The sequence below is a fragment of the Parasteatoda tepidariorum genome, chromosome 3 (genome assembly GCF_043381705.1).
Source record: "Parasteatoda tepidariorum isolate YZ-2023 chromosome 3, CAS_Ptep_4.0, whole genome shotgun sequence".
NCBI classification, from domain to species: Eukaryota; Metazoa; Arthropoda; class Arachnida; order Araneae; family Theridiidae; genus Parasteatoda; species Parasteatoda tepidariorum.
In genome coordinates, this window is record NC_092206.1 from 85,806,623 (window position 1) to 85,821,808 (window position 15,186).

Here is a 15,186-nt window from a genome sequence, read left to right on the forward strand (position 1 = left end):
CTTGGTAAAAGGGTCTAATGAAGTATTATGTAAGCATATTTTTGACAATTTTATTTGTATGCATTTATTAACAATTTTGAGCTTACTTTACCCCTTAAATCAAATTAAAGCATTATTTTGTTTTGATTTGAAGTAAGTTGACCATCGTCTTCGAAAAACTAAAGAGCTCGTAGAAAAATTTCTAAACAGATATTTGAAATTTCCCTCTGATACATTTCCAAATATTGAAGAAGAAAAAATTCTGTTAGAGAATCCTTGTGAGGGTATTTCTGTTCTCAGAATATGAAATTGGAAAGGTAAAACAAAGAGTTTTCAAAGATGCGTTTAGAAATTTTACTACCAGTGTTAGAGTTTTGGAGGGAAGCTGGTCAGCTCAATTGACGGGTCAACCGAAAGCTTAGTAATTTTACAAGCAACTACCGCTGGTAAAAGCATTAATTCAAATATTTAATTACAAGAAGTAACTATAAGTTAATTCAAAGTACTAATTATAAATATACTTTTTAAGTCATGCATTTCAATACATTAACAAGGATTAAAACTTAGGTATCTATACACAAGTCATCGCTGTTTTCGCATTTTTATCCTAGCATATTAAGTTTCACTTTAAAAACAATTTGTTCAAAAAAACGCAAATTATACAGAAAACCACAGCTATTTTATCTTAGTATATAAGGTTTCACTTTAAAAAATATAAATTAAAAGGTTTCACTTTGATAACATAATTTCGTCAAATGCATAAAACATCTTGGCGATTTATAGAATAAGAAGAAATCAATTACTAATCTTTTACTTACGCATTAGAATTTAAAGAATAAAAATAGAGAGAAGAGAAAAAACACAAAAATATCAAGATTCGTTAGAAGAAATCACGACGTAAGAGCACTTAGTTAAATATAGTTGAAATCACGACGTAAGAGCACTTAGTTAAATATAGTTGAAATCACGACATAAGAGCACTTAGTTAAATATAGTTAGTTTGATGCAATGTTCTTATTCAAAAACATTTCAATTTGTTCAAAAACGCAATCTATATACAAAACCACCGCTATTTTATCTTAGAATATAAAGGTTCACATTAAAAAATATAAGTTCAAAAATTTCACTTTAATAACATAAATTCGTCAAGTTCATAAAACATTATAGAGTAAGATTTATAGAATAAGAGGAAATCAATTTCTCATCTTTCGCATACTTATTAGAATTTAAAGAACAAAAATAGAGAGAAGAGCAAAAACACAAAAATATCAAGATTCGTTAGAAGAAATTACGACATATGAGCACTTAGTTAAATATTGTAGTTTGAAACTCTACAATACCCTTATTTTAAGACTTTTCAATAAATAAGAGTCGGATAAAAGTTTCAATTGGTTTAAAAAAAGTCAAAATTTTATTCTCAGATTTTCTCAGGAGGCAAACAGCATTAAATGCGGATATTTTTCAATACATATCATATTGAGAAACACTTTGAATAGAAAAATGAAATCAAGCAAAGAAAAAATATTTTTAACCATCTCAAAAAAAAAAAAAAAAACCTAACACATAAAACCGATCACGAGCCTCAAAACAAAATAAAACAATTTATTCAAAACATAAAAAAAATACAGAAACAAATAAAACGAAGACGTTTTCGGAGCAAAATTAATAATAAAAAAAATTTACACCCCGCAGTGTATACGAGCGAAAATTCAGTTATGGGGGAGTCATTTAATTGCCCTTTATGTAGCCAATTTAATACAAACGCCCCTTTCTTTCTCCTCGCCAGAAAATAAGCCGGGGCGCAATAATAAAAACAAATAAATAAAAGGGGCAGAATAAACCTAACAAACAAATCAACACATCCCAAACGGCAGGCATATTAGGGAGAGCATATGATCGGGCGCTCCGACCGCCAGGGGCGCGGACGGGATCGATCGGGCGGCAGAGGCGTGCGTCTCGGAGGGAGAAGGGCTCTCGAGATGGGCGCCCTAAGCTGCGGTACATGCCGTTGCTAACCAGAGACGGAGGCGGCCCATTCAGCCTTGCAGCTAGCAACATCATGCACCCGTCCCACCAGTGAGTCACCTTGGAATACGGTTGCGCCCTCTTCCCTTATCTACCCCCCCACCCGATATTCAAGTGGCTTCGGTTGTGTATGGACGGGACCTCCCCGGTTAATTAATAATTACTCTGTAGTCCACCCCCACTCCGCGATATGCATCGCTATATCTATATAAAGCCTAAGTCGTATGTGTGCATAGCAGAGCTGACCAACTAAAGGGGGAGGGAGGAAAATGTGCTCCCGAAGGCCATGGAAGACACGCTTAGGAAAGCCGCTAACAAACTTACACATTTCGTTTAGGTTTGTTAGGGACTCCCCCCCCCTCCTTCCGAAAACTTTTGGAATATTTTTTTTTCTTTTTTAATACTTTTTTTTCACTTCTACGGCCGATGTTTTCATTAAAAAAGAACCTTCAGGGTATTTAATAGATTGCTGAAAAGTTCCCCATGACGGAAAGATTTTATCGTTCCGGAGATGTAAAAATTATTCATTTTTAGTAGTTTTTTTTTTTTTTTAGCTCTGGTTTAAAATGACGTTCAAAAGTTACTGTAATAATAAACGATTATATAAGAAAAAGAAAGCATTGAAGTGCACGCTCGATAAATTCTTTGTTATTTTAATTTAAATTGATTGTTTCGCCAATTTTTTTTTTAAGAATATGATTTTGAGGAAGTGAAAACTTTTGCAAATCATAAAATAATTTGCTGGTACAAACGTAGGGGTGATTGTGAGCCCAAGCCAAAATTCCGGAAAATTTCTTCAAAAAAAAAAAAAAAAAAAACCAGTTTAAATTGAAATTTTTTTTTTCTTCCTTTTTCTCAATATTTCTTAGTTTACTTAAATATACATTTCAAATTTTACACATACCTATGATGACCTGGAGAGGTAATTAAAATTTGCAAAAAATGTCTTTCTTTCTTGAGTACTTGATAATAACTATTTACTGATAAAAAATGAATATTAATCATGAGTATAAGCTTATAAAGTATCTGGCTCTCCCTTACAAACAAATAAAATAAAACTGTGTTTCTAAGTTCCTCCTTTAAAAATTTGATTACCGGAAACTTCTGCGATCAATGATTTTTTGAAACATCTGGAACTTCGATCTCCGGAAACTTCCGGATCACTGTTAGCGAAAAATCCGGAAATCTGGATTTTTCCGGAGCACAATCAGCCCTGCAAACGAGTCTTGATTACTTTGGTGGTAGGTAAAAAAGTTATCGGCTCAAAATTCATTAGCTATAATGACGGTGACGCTACATGATTTGTATTATAGCAAGAAGTGCAAAAATCACAGCAACACTACTGGTTGTCTTGAAGTCGAAAAAAAGAGTGGTTGGCAGTCTATTTTTTCTCCCTAGTGGTGAAAATGTGAATATTTCCATAAAAGTGGAAAGAAAACTATATGCATCAGGTGGCAGCCTCGATACAGTAGCGATCATTTTGAACATTTTTGTTTAGATTTTTAAAACACATGAAAATTGCTTTACAGAGAAACTTTTTTTAGGTATGTTTTGCTACAATATTTATGAGATTGAAATTGAGTTATAAAAAGAAATTCCCTCAGCATATCTAAAATTAATTTGATTTTTAAGACCGTTTTTTTTTCCTTTTTTGGTAGAAAGGCGGATGGGCTTTTCAAAATTTCACATACTTTGAGCAATTTCCATAAAATGGAGCTTTGGGGCTTATAAATAAGAGAATTTATAAATTCTGTGTTATATAAATTATACTATGTACTATATAAATTAATATTTAATACAACACGATACAAAAAATAAACCGTTTACTGATTTAGATCTAATAGATTCCTTAGCAAATTATTAAACCTTTGACATCTATTTTTAAATAATAAATATCAAATAAAAATATTGTCATCTTTCAAGTAATTACATAAGTAGAAAGCGACATTTCATACAAAAACAGTAAATTTCGTGTGCTTTCTGGAAAAAGTATAAAATACAACTTAACCGTCGGAGAAATTGGGTACTAGGAATACACGAAGAACTGTTTATGGAATAAAATTAGTAAGAGTACTCTTACTGATATTCGTAAATAATGCTTGGGTATTTAAGTGTAACTACTTTTCTACCAGTAAAATATCTAAATATTTTTACAAAGAAAAATACAGTAGCACTACTTTGCGAAGGTGTATGCTTAAAAACAACTTTTTTTCAGTTTTTCATTACTACACGTTCAAACAAAAAAAATCTTATGCCCAAATACAGTAGATCTCAGTGTATAAGTCGACCCTCTATTTTTGATTAAGATATAGCAAATTTCTGATATGTCGAGTGTATAATACGACGCTGGAAAAAAAAATTCAACAAATTTAAATACACAAAAACAATTATTAAGTTCAAAAAATTTTTTAAGTTAAAAATACTTCACATCCAAATCAAGACATTTCTGTGCTGCTCTTATAGGCTTCATATGTTAAATTATACTAGATGCGTACTAAAATGTGGATTCAAATGTTACTGTAACATTTTTTCAAAAGTATGGAATTTCGAACATTTTTGAAGCCATTTTTTCGTGAGACACAGCAGATGAGGATGATGTAGTATTCATTTATTCGTATGAAGTCATTGCTAACGTAATCGAATCTAATACAGATGATGATGCTCTGGAATTTTTAAATTTGTAGATTTATTGTATGTTTTAAAAGTTTTCTTTGCGTTTTATTTTTCGAAATAATCTTGAATAAATTATCTTATCCTTTTCTTATTCATTCTTAATATTTTTTTCTGAACATAATTTAAAATATAGTTTCTAAAAAATCTTTATATGTAAAAAAAATTTAATGGGAGAAAATGCAAAATTAATTGTTTACTTTTTATTATAAATAGTTTATGAAAGGGGAAAATATTTCATATATATCTCGTTGCTTATATCTATCTCTTTATATCGCCATCACGATTTTATTATCGGGGCATAAGTCAATCCTGATTTTCCTAAGATTTTTTTTTTTTGGGGGGGGGGAGGGTGGCGGTTGAAAAATCGACTCATAACACCGATAAGTATATATGGTATGGTCTTCTAGAAAATTTTATGCAAAACCAATATTTTTTACGGTATTTAAAAAAAAAAAAAGCAATCTATCAATGGGAACTTAAAATTTGTTATTCAAGACCCTTTAAACAAAGTTCATAAATTCAAAACTGATTTTCATTGCTATTCATTCTTGCACGAACTAAAGCAACATTTTTTTTTGCTCTACACCCTTATCTTTGTTTTTTTTTTAAATTATTAATTATCAGGGGTCTGTCCAGACATTTTGTGTAAGGTCCGTTTTTGTAAAATTGTGAAAAAAATTACTCGTAATTTGTGAATATAAAATAAACGTTAAGTCAATTCTTTCAACCAGGGTCTGCTTTTGTGAATTTGTGTAAATAGGGTCCGTTATTGCAAAAAAAAATTCAAGGAGTTTTTAAATTGCAAAGACATACAAGATTATGCTCAACACTGTAAAATTATAATTTAAAAAATAAACAGCAATTGCAGCTACTAAATTAGCGATGCAACATACAAACCTTTGGTATTTAATCTATACTGCTGAACGCAAAATATTCATTTCGGACGAATAAAGGAAGAAGCGTCCGCGGAAGACAAAATTTAGTTCGTTTACATCTGTCTTTCTTCCTCCCCCCTTCCTGGGAAGGGTTTATTGATTAACAAATCAATAATGAAGATAAACAAATTTGTGAAGGGTCCGATTAAAAGATAAATTATTTTGTGAAGGGTCCGTTTTTAAGTTAAAATATTTTGTGAAGGGTCAGTTAACGGACCCAAATTTCCTCTAAACAGACCCCTGATTATGGTTGTAAATCTCCAGCTATAATCTATAGCTTTTGATAACAAATAAATAAAATTTTGAAAGAAGACATTTTAGCCAGACTTTAACCCATCCACCAATCTTATTTTAAATTATCATTAAATTCAAAATAATGTCAAGCATGTTTTCTGTTTAGTAGGAAATTTAAGCTTGATCTTCACACTCAAAAGGTGGTGGCTTTCTATATACATAGCTGCTAACAGGAATAAAAGAAATAACCCAATAGACAATTTAAATTTCGAATAAAAATTCAGTAGATATACAAGATAATATAAATTTTGCAAAACTATTTTGTAATACTATCTAAATATTTTCGATGCATATTATTTAAGGGAATTTTTTAGTCAATAAAATTGAAAATTATGCTTCACTAAAAGCGATGTATTTAAATTTAGTACAATATTTTTCAGTAGTGGTTGATATCAAAAAGACTTGAACATTAAATGTATTTATATTTTTGAATTGATAACTTTTAACAGAAACTAATAAATATTGCATTCATTTTAGACAGTTAATACATATTCATTAACCAATTTAAAAATAGAGAACTTTGAATAAAAAAAGATTTAAATATTTTACTTTTTTAATAAAAAAATTCATAAATTAATTTTAAACTTCATAATTAAAAAAAAAGCTTTAAACTTAAAAAAGTTAATTTCGTTAATAGACTTGTTAAATAGTTTATATGAAGTTAACTTAATATAAATTATTCTATAACTATTATATAATTTCATATAACATTATTTAGCAGCGATACTTCTTAAATATTCAAGCAAGCAATAACTGAGAAGACAGTAGCAAATATGTAATTTAGAACCACTCTGCCAATATTTTTATTTTTCCTTTCCTAGGTAAGGAAAATTCTTTTCGTAGACCAAATCTTCTTTCGTATTATGTTTCTTAAAGGCAGTAATGAAAATTGAAAAACTACATTGTTCTTCAAAGGTTCTGCTATCATATGAAATAAAGCTTTTTAGCAAATAGTATGCTATTTTTATAGCTGTTATGAGTTTTAAAGTTATTTATGACTGAAAATATAAGTTTTATCTGCCTTCAGCTTACGCTCTCTTTTAATTATAAAAATGACATAAAATTTCAGCATGAAGCAAAGTTACAATTTTTAAAAATCAAAAGCATTTATGAAATGATTTCTTTAATATTACTTGCAAATTTTAAAAAAAAGATTGATAATGATTAATTAATTTTAACAATTTTTTCAATTAGTAATTTCCTAAAAAAAAAAAATTTTTTTTTACTATTTAACTATTTGCACTGCTATGTTCCCTCTGAAGGGGGGAAAAATCACAAATTTTTTTTTCCTTCCAAAAGTCTCTTAATCTTAAATTTTAAAATGGGTTAAATCAAAATTCTGTGATAGGTATTTTATTTTTATATTTTATAATTATCGCTTAACAACCGTTCAAATTTTGAGTTTTTAAGACTACCAATGTTCAACTCCGTAGCCTTGTAATTTTGAACACAATCCAGAAGACAAGGGAAGTCCTGGATCATGTATTGGGAAAAATTTGCCTTTGGAGGACTTTTTGATAGGACTAAAATAGGTCTCGCATTTGCTTTACCTGGAGAGGAAAACCGTCCATGGTTAGCCTGATGGCAAGGAGACTCTAACTTATGATAGTTCAGTATTGTGGTCGGTGCAACTAGGTAGGGAATTCGTATCGACCATTCTGTGACATGCATTGCAAATGATTTAGTGCTTATGTTGGCTTGAATAATGATTAAAGTACTCAAAGCGCAAAGGGTTAAAATATTTGCTAGTTTTCAATAAATTTCACTCCATTTCCTTCCTTCTAATAAATTTCTCTTTAAAATAGTTACTTCAAGTTTAAAGCACTTAAACTTCAACTTTATTTTCCTATATGAAAGGGCTTCATAAAACATCCTTAATAATAAGTTAGTGTAATTCTTTTTCTGCACCAACAAAACAGGCCATGACAGCCTTTACCAAATACTAGTTTCAATGTCTTTCATCCAAGGAAACACCTTTCTAACTTTCAAAGTACCTAAGACTTTTTTAATATCATACAACTATTTAGTGAATGGTACGATCTTACTGGGATTATTTTATCAGCTTCTCCAGACAGGGGCTAACCATCTTATTTATAGCTATAAATAGCTCATATATTAGAAATTTGTAGTGGTCCACAGAGCCTGAACAGTATACTTAAGAACAGTTTAAAGTTGTTGTCTAACATTTTTCTTCCTGCACTGGGCCAAAAAGTAAACTAAGAAATTTTTACTGTATGCTTTTGTTTAAAGCCCATGTTGGAAACCCGTTCTAAAATGACCTTTGTTATAAAATTTTTTTTTCTTATGAAGAGTTATGTAATAAGAGGGCTACTGTAATGGAAAACAAAGATAAAAATTAGTAAAATACACATATCATCCTTAAAATTAATTGCTTAATACACCATAAAGTTTGAGGGGAGAGGATAATCTGGGGGTGTACAACCGGGGCCCCGCCTACTCTTGTTGCGCAGCCAGCGGCAGCAACTTGAACAAAATGAAAAAAAAAAATCTTTTTCTAAGAATAAAAAAAAATTGGAAATTGTGCATTAAAGTTTTTGATGTACCCAATCTCGGTTAATGTAGTTTTTCGATCGATATTTTTTTAAGGTTAACGCCACAGATTTACGCAGAGTTTTGAAAATCCCAATATTTTTTAATACGACATTATTAGGATACACGAATTTCGAATTTTAGTTAACTTTTGACGCTCTTCGTATGTGCCAATTTCGTTGCGAATTATTGATGCAATTTTACTTCTGATTTTGACTATCCTGATATTTTAACACAATATTACAACTCATGAAATTCGATTCTGTTTCAAATTTTTTTTAAAAAGTAATTACGTATCTTTTGCATAAACGACATTTTTCATTCTCTGAGAGAATAAAAAAACGAGATGTGTAAATTTATATTAAACATGGTCCCGTTTACAGAAAAATAGTTCAATATATGTGCAAGTTTATCAATACCTACCCAACCTATTCTTTTTCGTTGTCACATGATTTAAAAATCACATATCGCGATTCCTATTTAACACGTCTTAAAAATCATACGTTTTGATTCTTCTCGCAATTTAAATGTCACACATTGTAATTCATATTCAAGCAATCTAAAAATTTGAAAATTGCATTAACCAGATTTAAAAATCATCCATCGCAATTCGTTTTCATGAGATTTAAAAACCACATATCGAGATTCATATTCACGAGTTTTAAAAATCATACTTTGTGAGTCTTCTCCTCGCTATTTAAAAACCACACATGTCAATTTGTATTCATGCAATTTAAAAATCACACAGCAATTCGTATTCAAGAGATTTAAAAATAATGCTTGGGTATTCGTATTCACGTGATTTAAAAATCAGGTAAAGGAAGAGCAAAAACTGGAACAAATTCCGAAACTGATTAAGTTATTTGCCCTAAGTTTAATACTGCTAACAACAACAGCTTCTGTCTAAAGAATTCAGCAATGAATTCGACATGTTCAAAATTAAGGAGCAGTATTTAAACAAAATCATAAAATTTTCATTAATTGGCCACAAAAAGATACCACGTGATCAAGTAGATAAAATTATTACAATATTTAAAAATTTTTGAGCGAATTGCAGGATAACCAATAGGAAATTTTTAAACCATTTTCTACCCATGCATTTTACATATTCCTAAGATCATATGCTAGGAAATGATTTGCATATCATTAAATTTTAACTGTAAAAAATGTAATCAAGATAAGTATTATAAAGTAATGTAAACTTTAATTAATTGTTAATATATATGTGTATTAATTGTAAATAGTAAGAGTCATGTTAAAAAAGTCTTGGTCATAAAGAGTTGTAAACAAGTATCTTAATAGTTTTTTTATTATTAAGGAAAATAGTTCCTTCAAAATTAATGCTTTCTTTCCTTTTCTTTCCTCTCTCAGCCCCTGCCTCTTATAATTTATTTAAAATTAATGTTAATTTTAATCATTTTTAATCATTTAATTTTAATCATTTTTAATGCTATTAACTTCTTTAAATCAAAGTACTTAACTTGCATTTATTTTAATAAATAGGATACTTATTTTTTTTAAAATTTAATTCTATGAAAAATAATTCAATGTTACAATTTATGTTTAAATGAACTTTTTATTATTTATTAATGTGATAAAAAAAAACGCTAATTTTTCCATGGCTTTTAATTATTTCAATTTTTTTTTCAGATAAATTGATTATGATTTTCTGATTCTGTTTTATTTTCTAAGTAAACAGCTTTACAGATTCTAATTTTAAACATTTAAAAGTATTAAATTCTATGCTAGCATATTACAAGGCTAACTGATATTTAGTGCCTAGGACAATGATAGCTTATACAGGGATCTGTCCAGACCGAATTTACTACCGTTTAGCAGTACCTTCACAAATTCAACTTTAGGAGAAACGGTAGTTTCACAAAATACTTTTTCTCAAAATGTTATTTTTGTATCCCTTAAGAAACGATAAATCCATATTTTTGTGTTTATTTTTTGATATAATTTTTAATTTTTCACAAATTATGTCTAAATTTTCACAAAATAGGTACCTTTTAGAAAAACCTATACAGACCCCTGTTACATAACAATTACTGTCAACATGTCTATTTAAATGCTTTTGCACATGGCATTTCGTTGGTCAATCTGTTGTGCATGTGGCCCTTCACTCAAAACGGTTGTGCACCCACTAATTTTTCAACATTATATTACTATGAAAAACTCACAATTTACTCGAAAAGTTACAATTAAAACTAAAGATGCTTATTATCATCACTGTTTTGCAAATATGTTTTTGGAAACTAATGGTATATCATTGCAAAAAGCATATACATATATCTCAATTCATAGAGGATTTATATTAATTCTCTTTTAGCTTTCATCATGCATATACATAATTTGATTTGAAAATTGCAAAATTAATTTTAATGGTACTAATGATTTTTTCACTCAATGGTATTGTTTAAAAAGAGATATTTTATGTTATGATTAAGAGCATCTCCCATAGAGACATTCGTCATTTTTTTTTATTAAGTAATTCTCTATTTTGCAAAGTTATGCAGATAAGTATAGGCTATATGAATAATAATAGAATGCTTAAATTAAGGAATTTTAATGCGATATTTTCAAAGAATTGGTAGGAGGCATTAATGGTTACATAATTTTATACAGGCAATAACCTTCAAAGGAGGCAACATCAAGTCAAAAATATTTATATGCATAAAAACTAATAAGTAACAGTATTTTTGAAGTTAATAAGCTCAATTGGTTTCATGTAAACTAGACCTCTTAAGTTTTACAAAGGGAATTAGAACTGAAGAATTAGGTGGCTAATGCAGTTTTATGGAATACTAGTTTAAAAGACATCTAAAAAAGCAATAGATAAAAAATAAAATAAAATTATTTCATGCTTTTACATTACAAGCATTGGTAGTGACATCTAGTGTGATTAATGTAAGTTATTTGCAGTATTCTTATTCTGACTTTCTACTATTCTAGATTCTTCTAAAGTATTTAAAAGGTAAGTAAAGTATAGAAATTATTTCGATAAAACACTAGGAGACAAAAACTTAAACTTTAAATGTAATTCAAGCAAATGTGTAAAAATAAATTTTTTTTGTAAGTCTTTATAAATAAGGGGAAAAAAACAGTAAATTTTAACTTAGCAACATTTTAGTTAAATAGATTTAAAGTTAACTAAATAATAATAATAAAATATGCTTGTTCTGAATGAGCTAGTTTTAATTAAATTTTTCTATAGCTTTTTTCAATCAACTTGCATGAATATGATTTTTTTTTTTTAAAAAATAGCTTTAAAATGTAGAGGTACCAAATTAAATTCTCAGATAATTAATTAATCATCAAATTAGATGTAATTAATATTAATTTCTAAAATCTTTTGTCCACAATTCCACTAAATTAAGAAAAAATAAAATAGCTCATTAAAGAAAATAGGTTTTTAGATCTATCATTCTAAAACTTATAAAATTTATTTTATTTTATAGCATGATGACAAATAATTACATTTAATTCAAGCAATGATAAAATTACCAAATAAATAATTAAATTTGCATGCAAACCAGAGTACTACAAATATTAAAAAAAATTACAAAACAAACTGGAATGCTAATAACATTTATATCGATGATAGTGCAATTTTACTTCTGATNTTTGACCAGTTTTTGACGGTTTAAACCAGTATTATACCCTTGTCATGTCAAAAACCACTTTTTGACGTCAAAAACCCAACCCTGATTTATATCGATGATATTTAATCAAAAATTAGATTAAAATAAAAGATACATGTTATATATGGCATGTATAAGGCGAATTTTTTTTTTAAAAAAAAATTCAAGGTATTCTTCAAAGTTCAAAAACTAAAGAAATGTCAGAATTGTGAAGTATAGACATAAAGAGTGCAGAATTACTACAAATTTTAAATCAATAAGAAATTTTAAATTACTTTAAAAAAATGTAAATTAAAAGTAACAAAGAAGCATCTGGTATTTGTTTTGTTACTAACAAAATCTTTAAACAAAAAAAATTTAAGCAAAACTAATCAAACTTTAAGAAAACTTTTTAAGCACAGGAAAATTAATATCTAAATGATGAAATATCAATGATGATTTTTCAATTGTAAAATATTAAGCTTACTCTTTCTTTTGGAATATTGTTGTAAAACACTTTTCGTAAAAATTAAATTAGCTTTTTTAAATTTTTAATTAAAAAAAATCACAAAGAAACATTTTTTTCAGAAAGTCTCAAATGTCTAACTTAGATGACAACTATAGTCCTGATTTTTTTTTTGAAAAACTTTTGATATAATTTTTTAATAGGATTGTAATTGTTTATCATTTAGATTTCTGTACAATTTACTATATATTTTGTGTCCAAGAACAATGATTAAACATCAAGCCATCATAAAACATCACATGAGGGTGGTGCAAAAAAAAAAATATTAATGAAACAGAAATAAAATCATAAAGAAAAAAAAGACTAAAAAAAGGTGAAGAAAAAAAAATTAAATAAAGATGAAAAAAAAAAAACTAGTACCAAGACTACAAAAATTTAATTTAAAATGGCAAAATGTTATCCTTGCAAATGTTCTTTTCATGTTCCAAAATCATCTAGGAGAATTTCACTTTTTACCTTTTAAATAATTCAACTGCCAGGCAAATACAAAAAATTCCCAATTTCAAACATTTCATAGGATGTTGCGTGCCAAACAAACATGCACTCAGTTATGGAAAAATAAAATGCCTTCAACAAGAGACATAAGTTTAACTCTAACAGTCTGTTTCATAAGCTTGTTGAAAATTCAGTAATTTTAAACTACATACTTTAGTGTACACTTGATGAATTAAAACATACACTCCTTTGTAGCTAACTGTTTACATGGAGAGAAATTTTTAAATTCTTCTAGATTATTTTGTAAACAAAGAAAACTAAAACGGTCAATAATTACTATCAATTTTCTCTCCATAGCAATTTATCACCAACCACAAAATATGCATAACATTATTTTTTGTACCCGTTTTTAATGCAGAAACATTACAATGCACAGTAAAAAGAAAGAAAAAATACTAACTTGATTGTTGATGATGCCTAGAGTATCCATCATGTCTTCCATATCCACCAGGAGGTGGAACATTTCCATAACCTTGATTCCCTAAACTACGACTGTGTTATAAAAAAAGAAAGTGCATTAATAATAAGAACAACAAAAAAGAGAATTTCAATTCTAATAAAAAAATGGAAGGCATAAAAGTTTTGAACTTTAAAATAAGATAAATATTTAAAGTTAAATATTTAAAGTTAAATAAATGAATAAGGGGAAAAAAATAAAAAAAAGTTTATATCAAAATACTATGAAATAGTTTCATTCCTATGAAATAGAACAGAAATACATTGTAAAATTCATACACTAAGGAAAATCACTTTTTTTTGTTTAATTTTTTAACGATGCAACTAAAAAAACTTTTTAAAAATAAATTAATATGGATGACTATTTTTATTAAAAAATTAATAATTAAAAAAATAATAGCTGAATTTTTTTTTTCATTTCATTCATGTCTCTTTTTAGCAGATTCAATTTTTTCTTCTTCTCTGGCTCCTCAGTTCGCGTATTCGTGTATGTACAGATAGAATGGCTAAGAAAATATTTTATATGGAACAAACAGAAATATTTGAAAACTTACTTTAGCATTCTATGACCACCAGAATCTAAAGAAACTCTTTTATTATATGGTGCCATGCCCACTTGGGGTCTTCTAAAGCTGCGATTGCTTTTGTACAAACTTCTAAAATCCTCTACAGGCATTTGGCCTGGTTGTAAAACGTTTGGAGGATCACTAAAAATAAATACAAACACAAAAATTAAAAGAAATTTTTCAAAACTATTGCTTTCATAAAATATATACTATACTCTGTTTCAAGTTAAGAAAAAAACATTATAATTATGGAGAGAGCCTGTTTGCATCTAAGTTCAAGCCAAATGGATGCCAAGCTTACAGGGCAAATGAATATCATTATCGCCAACTCTTGAAACAACGTTGTGCACACTCCCTTTTGCTTGGCTTCTTATTCATAATAAGTTATTAACTAACAAGTAATAAGAATAAATAAAATTATCTACAAATTGTAAGAAATATACCTCTTTCTGTTTGCATTTAAAGAAACTGATGAAAAAATAGTAAATAGTGCTTCTTGCAGACAATTTTCCTCACCAGGAAAACAAAATAAAACATTTCTTTACCTCGCATTTAATTTTTATGGGCATGTCAGCATAAGATGCACCATTTTTAGTGGTCCAATCAATTTCAATGCTCTTGCAATGTCGTGTAGCTGTCTCTTTTTCAATTGAATGTTCACCTTCTTTATCAAAATATGTCTGACTTGTTTAATTTTGAAATTTTAATATTGTTTTGAAAGCATATTTGTACAGTTTGATAGTGAAATAAAACAGAACTATATGCAGTTGCAGATGATTACTTAAATCCTACTCCGCAATGGCCTTTTCTTAACTTGCAACAGAATACAGTTTATTATGCATAATTACAAATTAAATGTATATATAGTCTAGGATGAAAGCATTTTACAACTAACATATAGGTACTGTCATTCAGCAAATTTTACAGATTTTAAAAATATTATGGATTTTATAATAATGGCTAGTTGGGGTTAATTGGTCATTCCCTAGTCGGATTACCCTATAGCATGTTATAATTGAGGAGCTTAGTTGAAGAACATATTAAAGAATATTCCACTTAATTTC

The 15,186-nt window shown here is 28.3% G+C and overlaps 1 protein-coding gene across 1 annotated transcript in view; it reads right to left on the bottom strand.

Annotated features, from left to right (window-relative positions):
* The window catches only part of LOC107436845 (5'-3' exoribonuclease 2 Rat1), an 89,145-nt gene that overhangs the window by 39,398 nt on the left and 34,561 nt on the right, over positions 1-15,186 (bottom strand). The window contains 2 exon segments of the mRNA XM_043047471.2: positions 13,501-13,592; positions 14,111-14,263. Coding sequence (XP_042903405.1) covers positions 13,501-13,592; positions 14,111-14,263 — 245 coding nt within the window.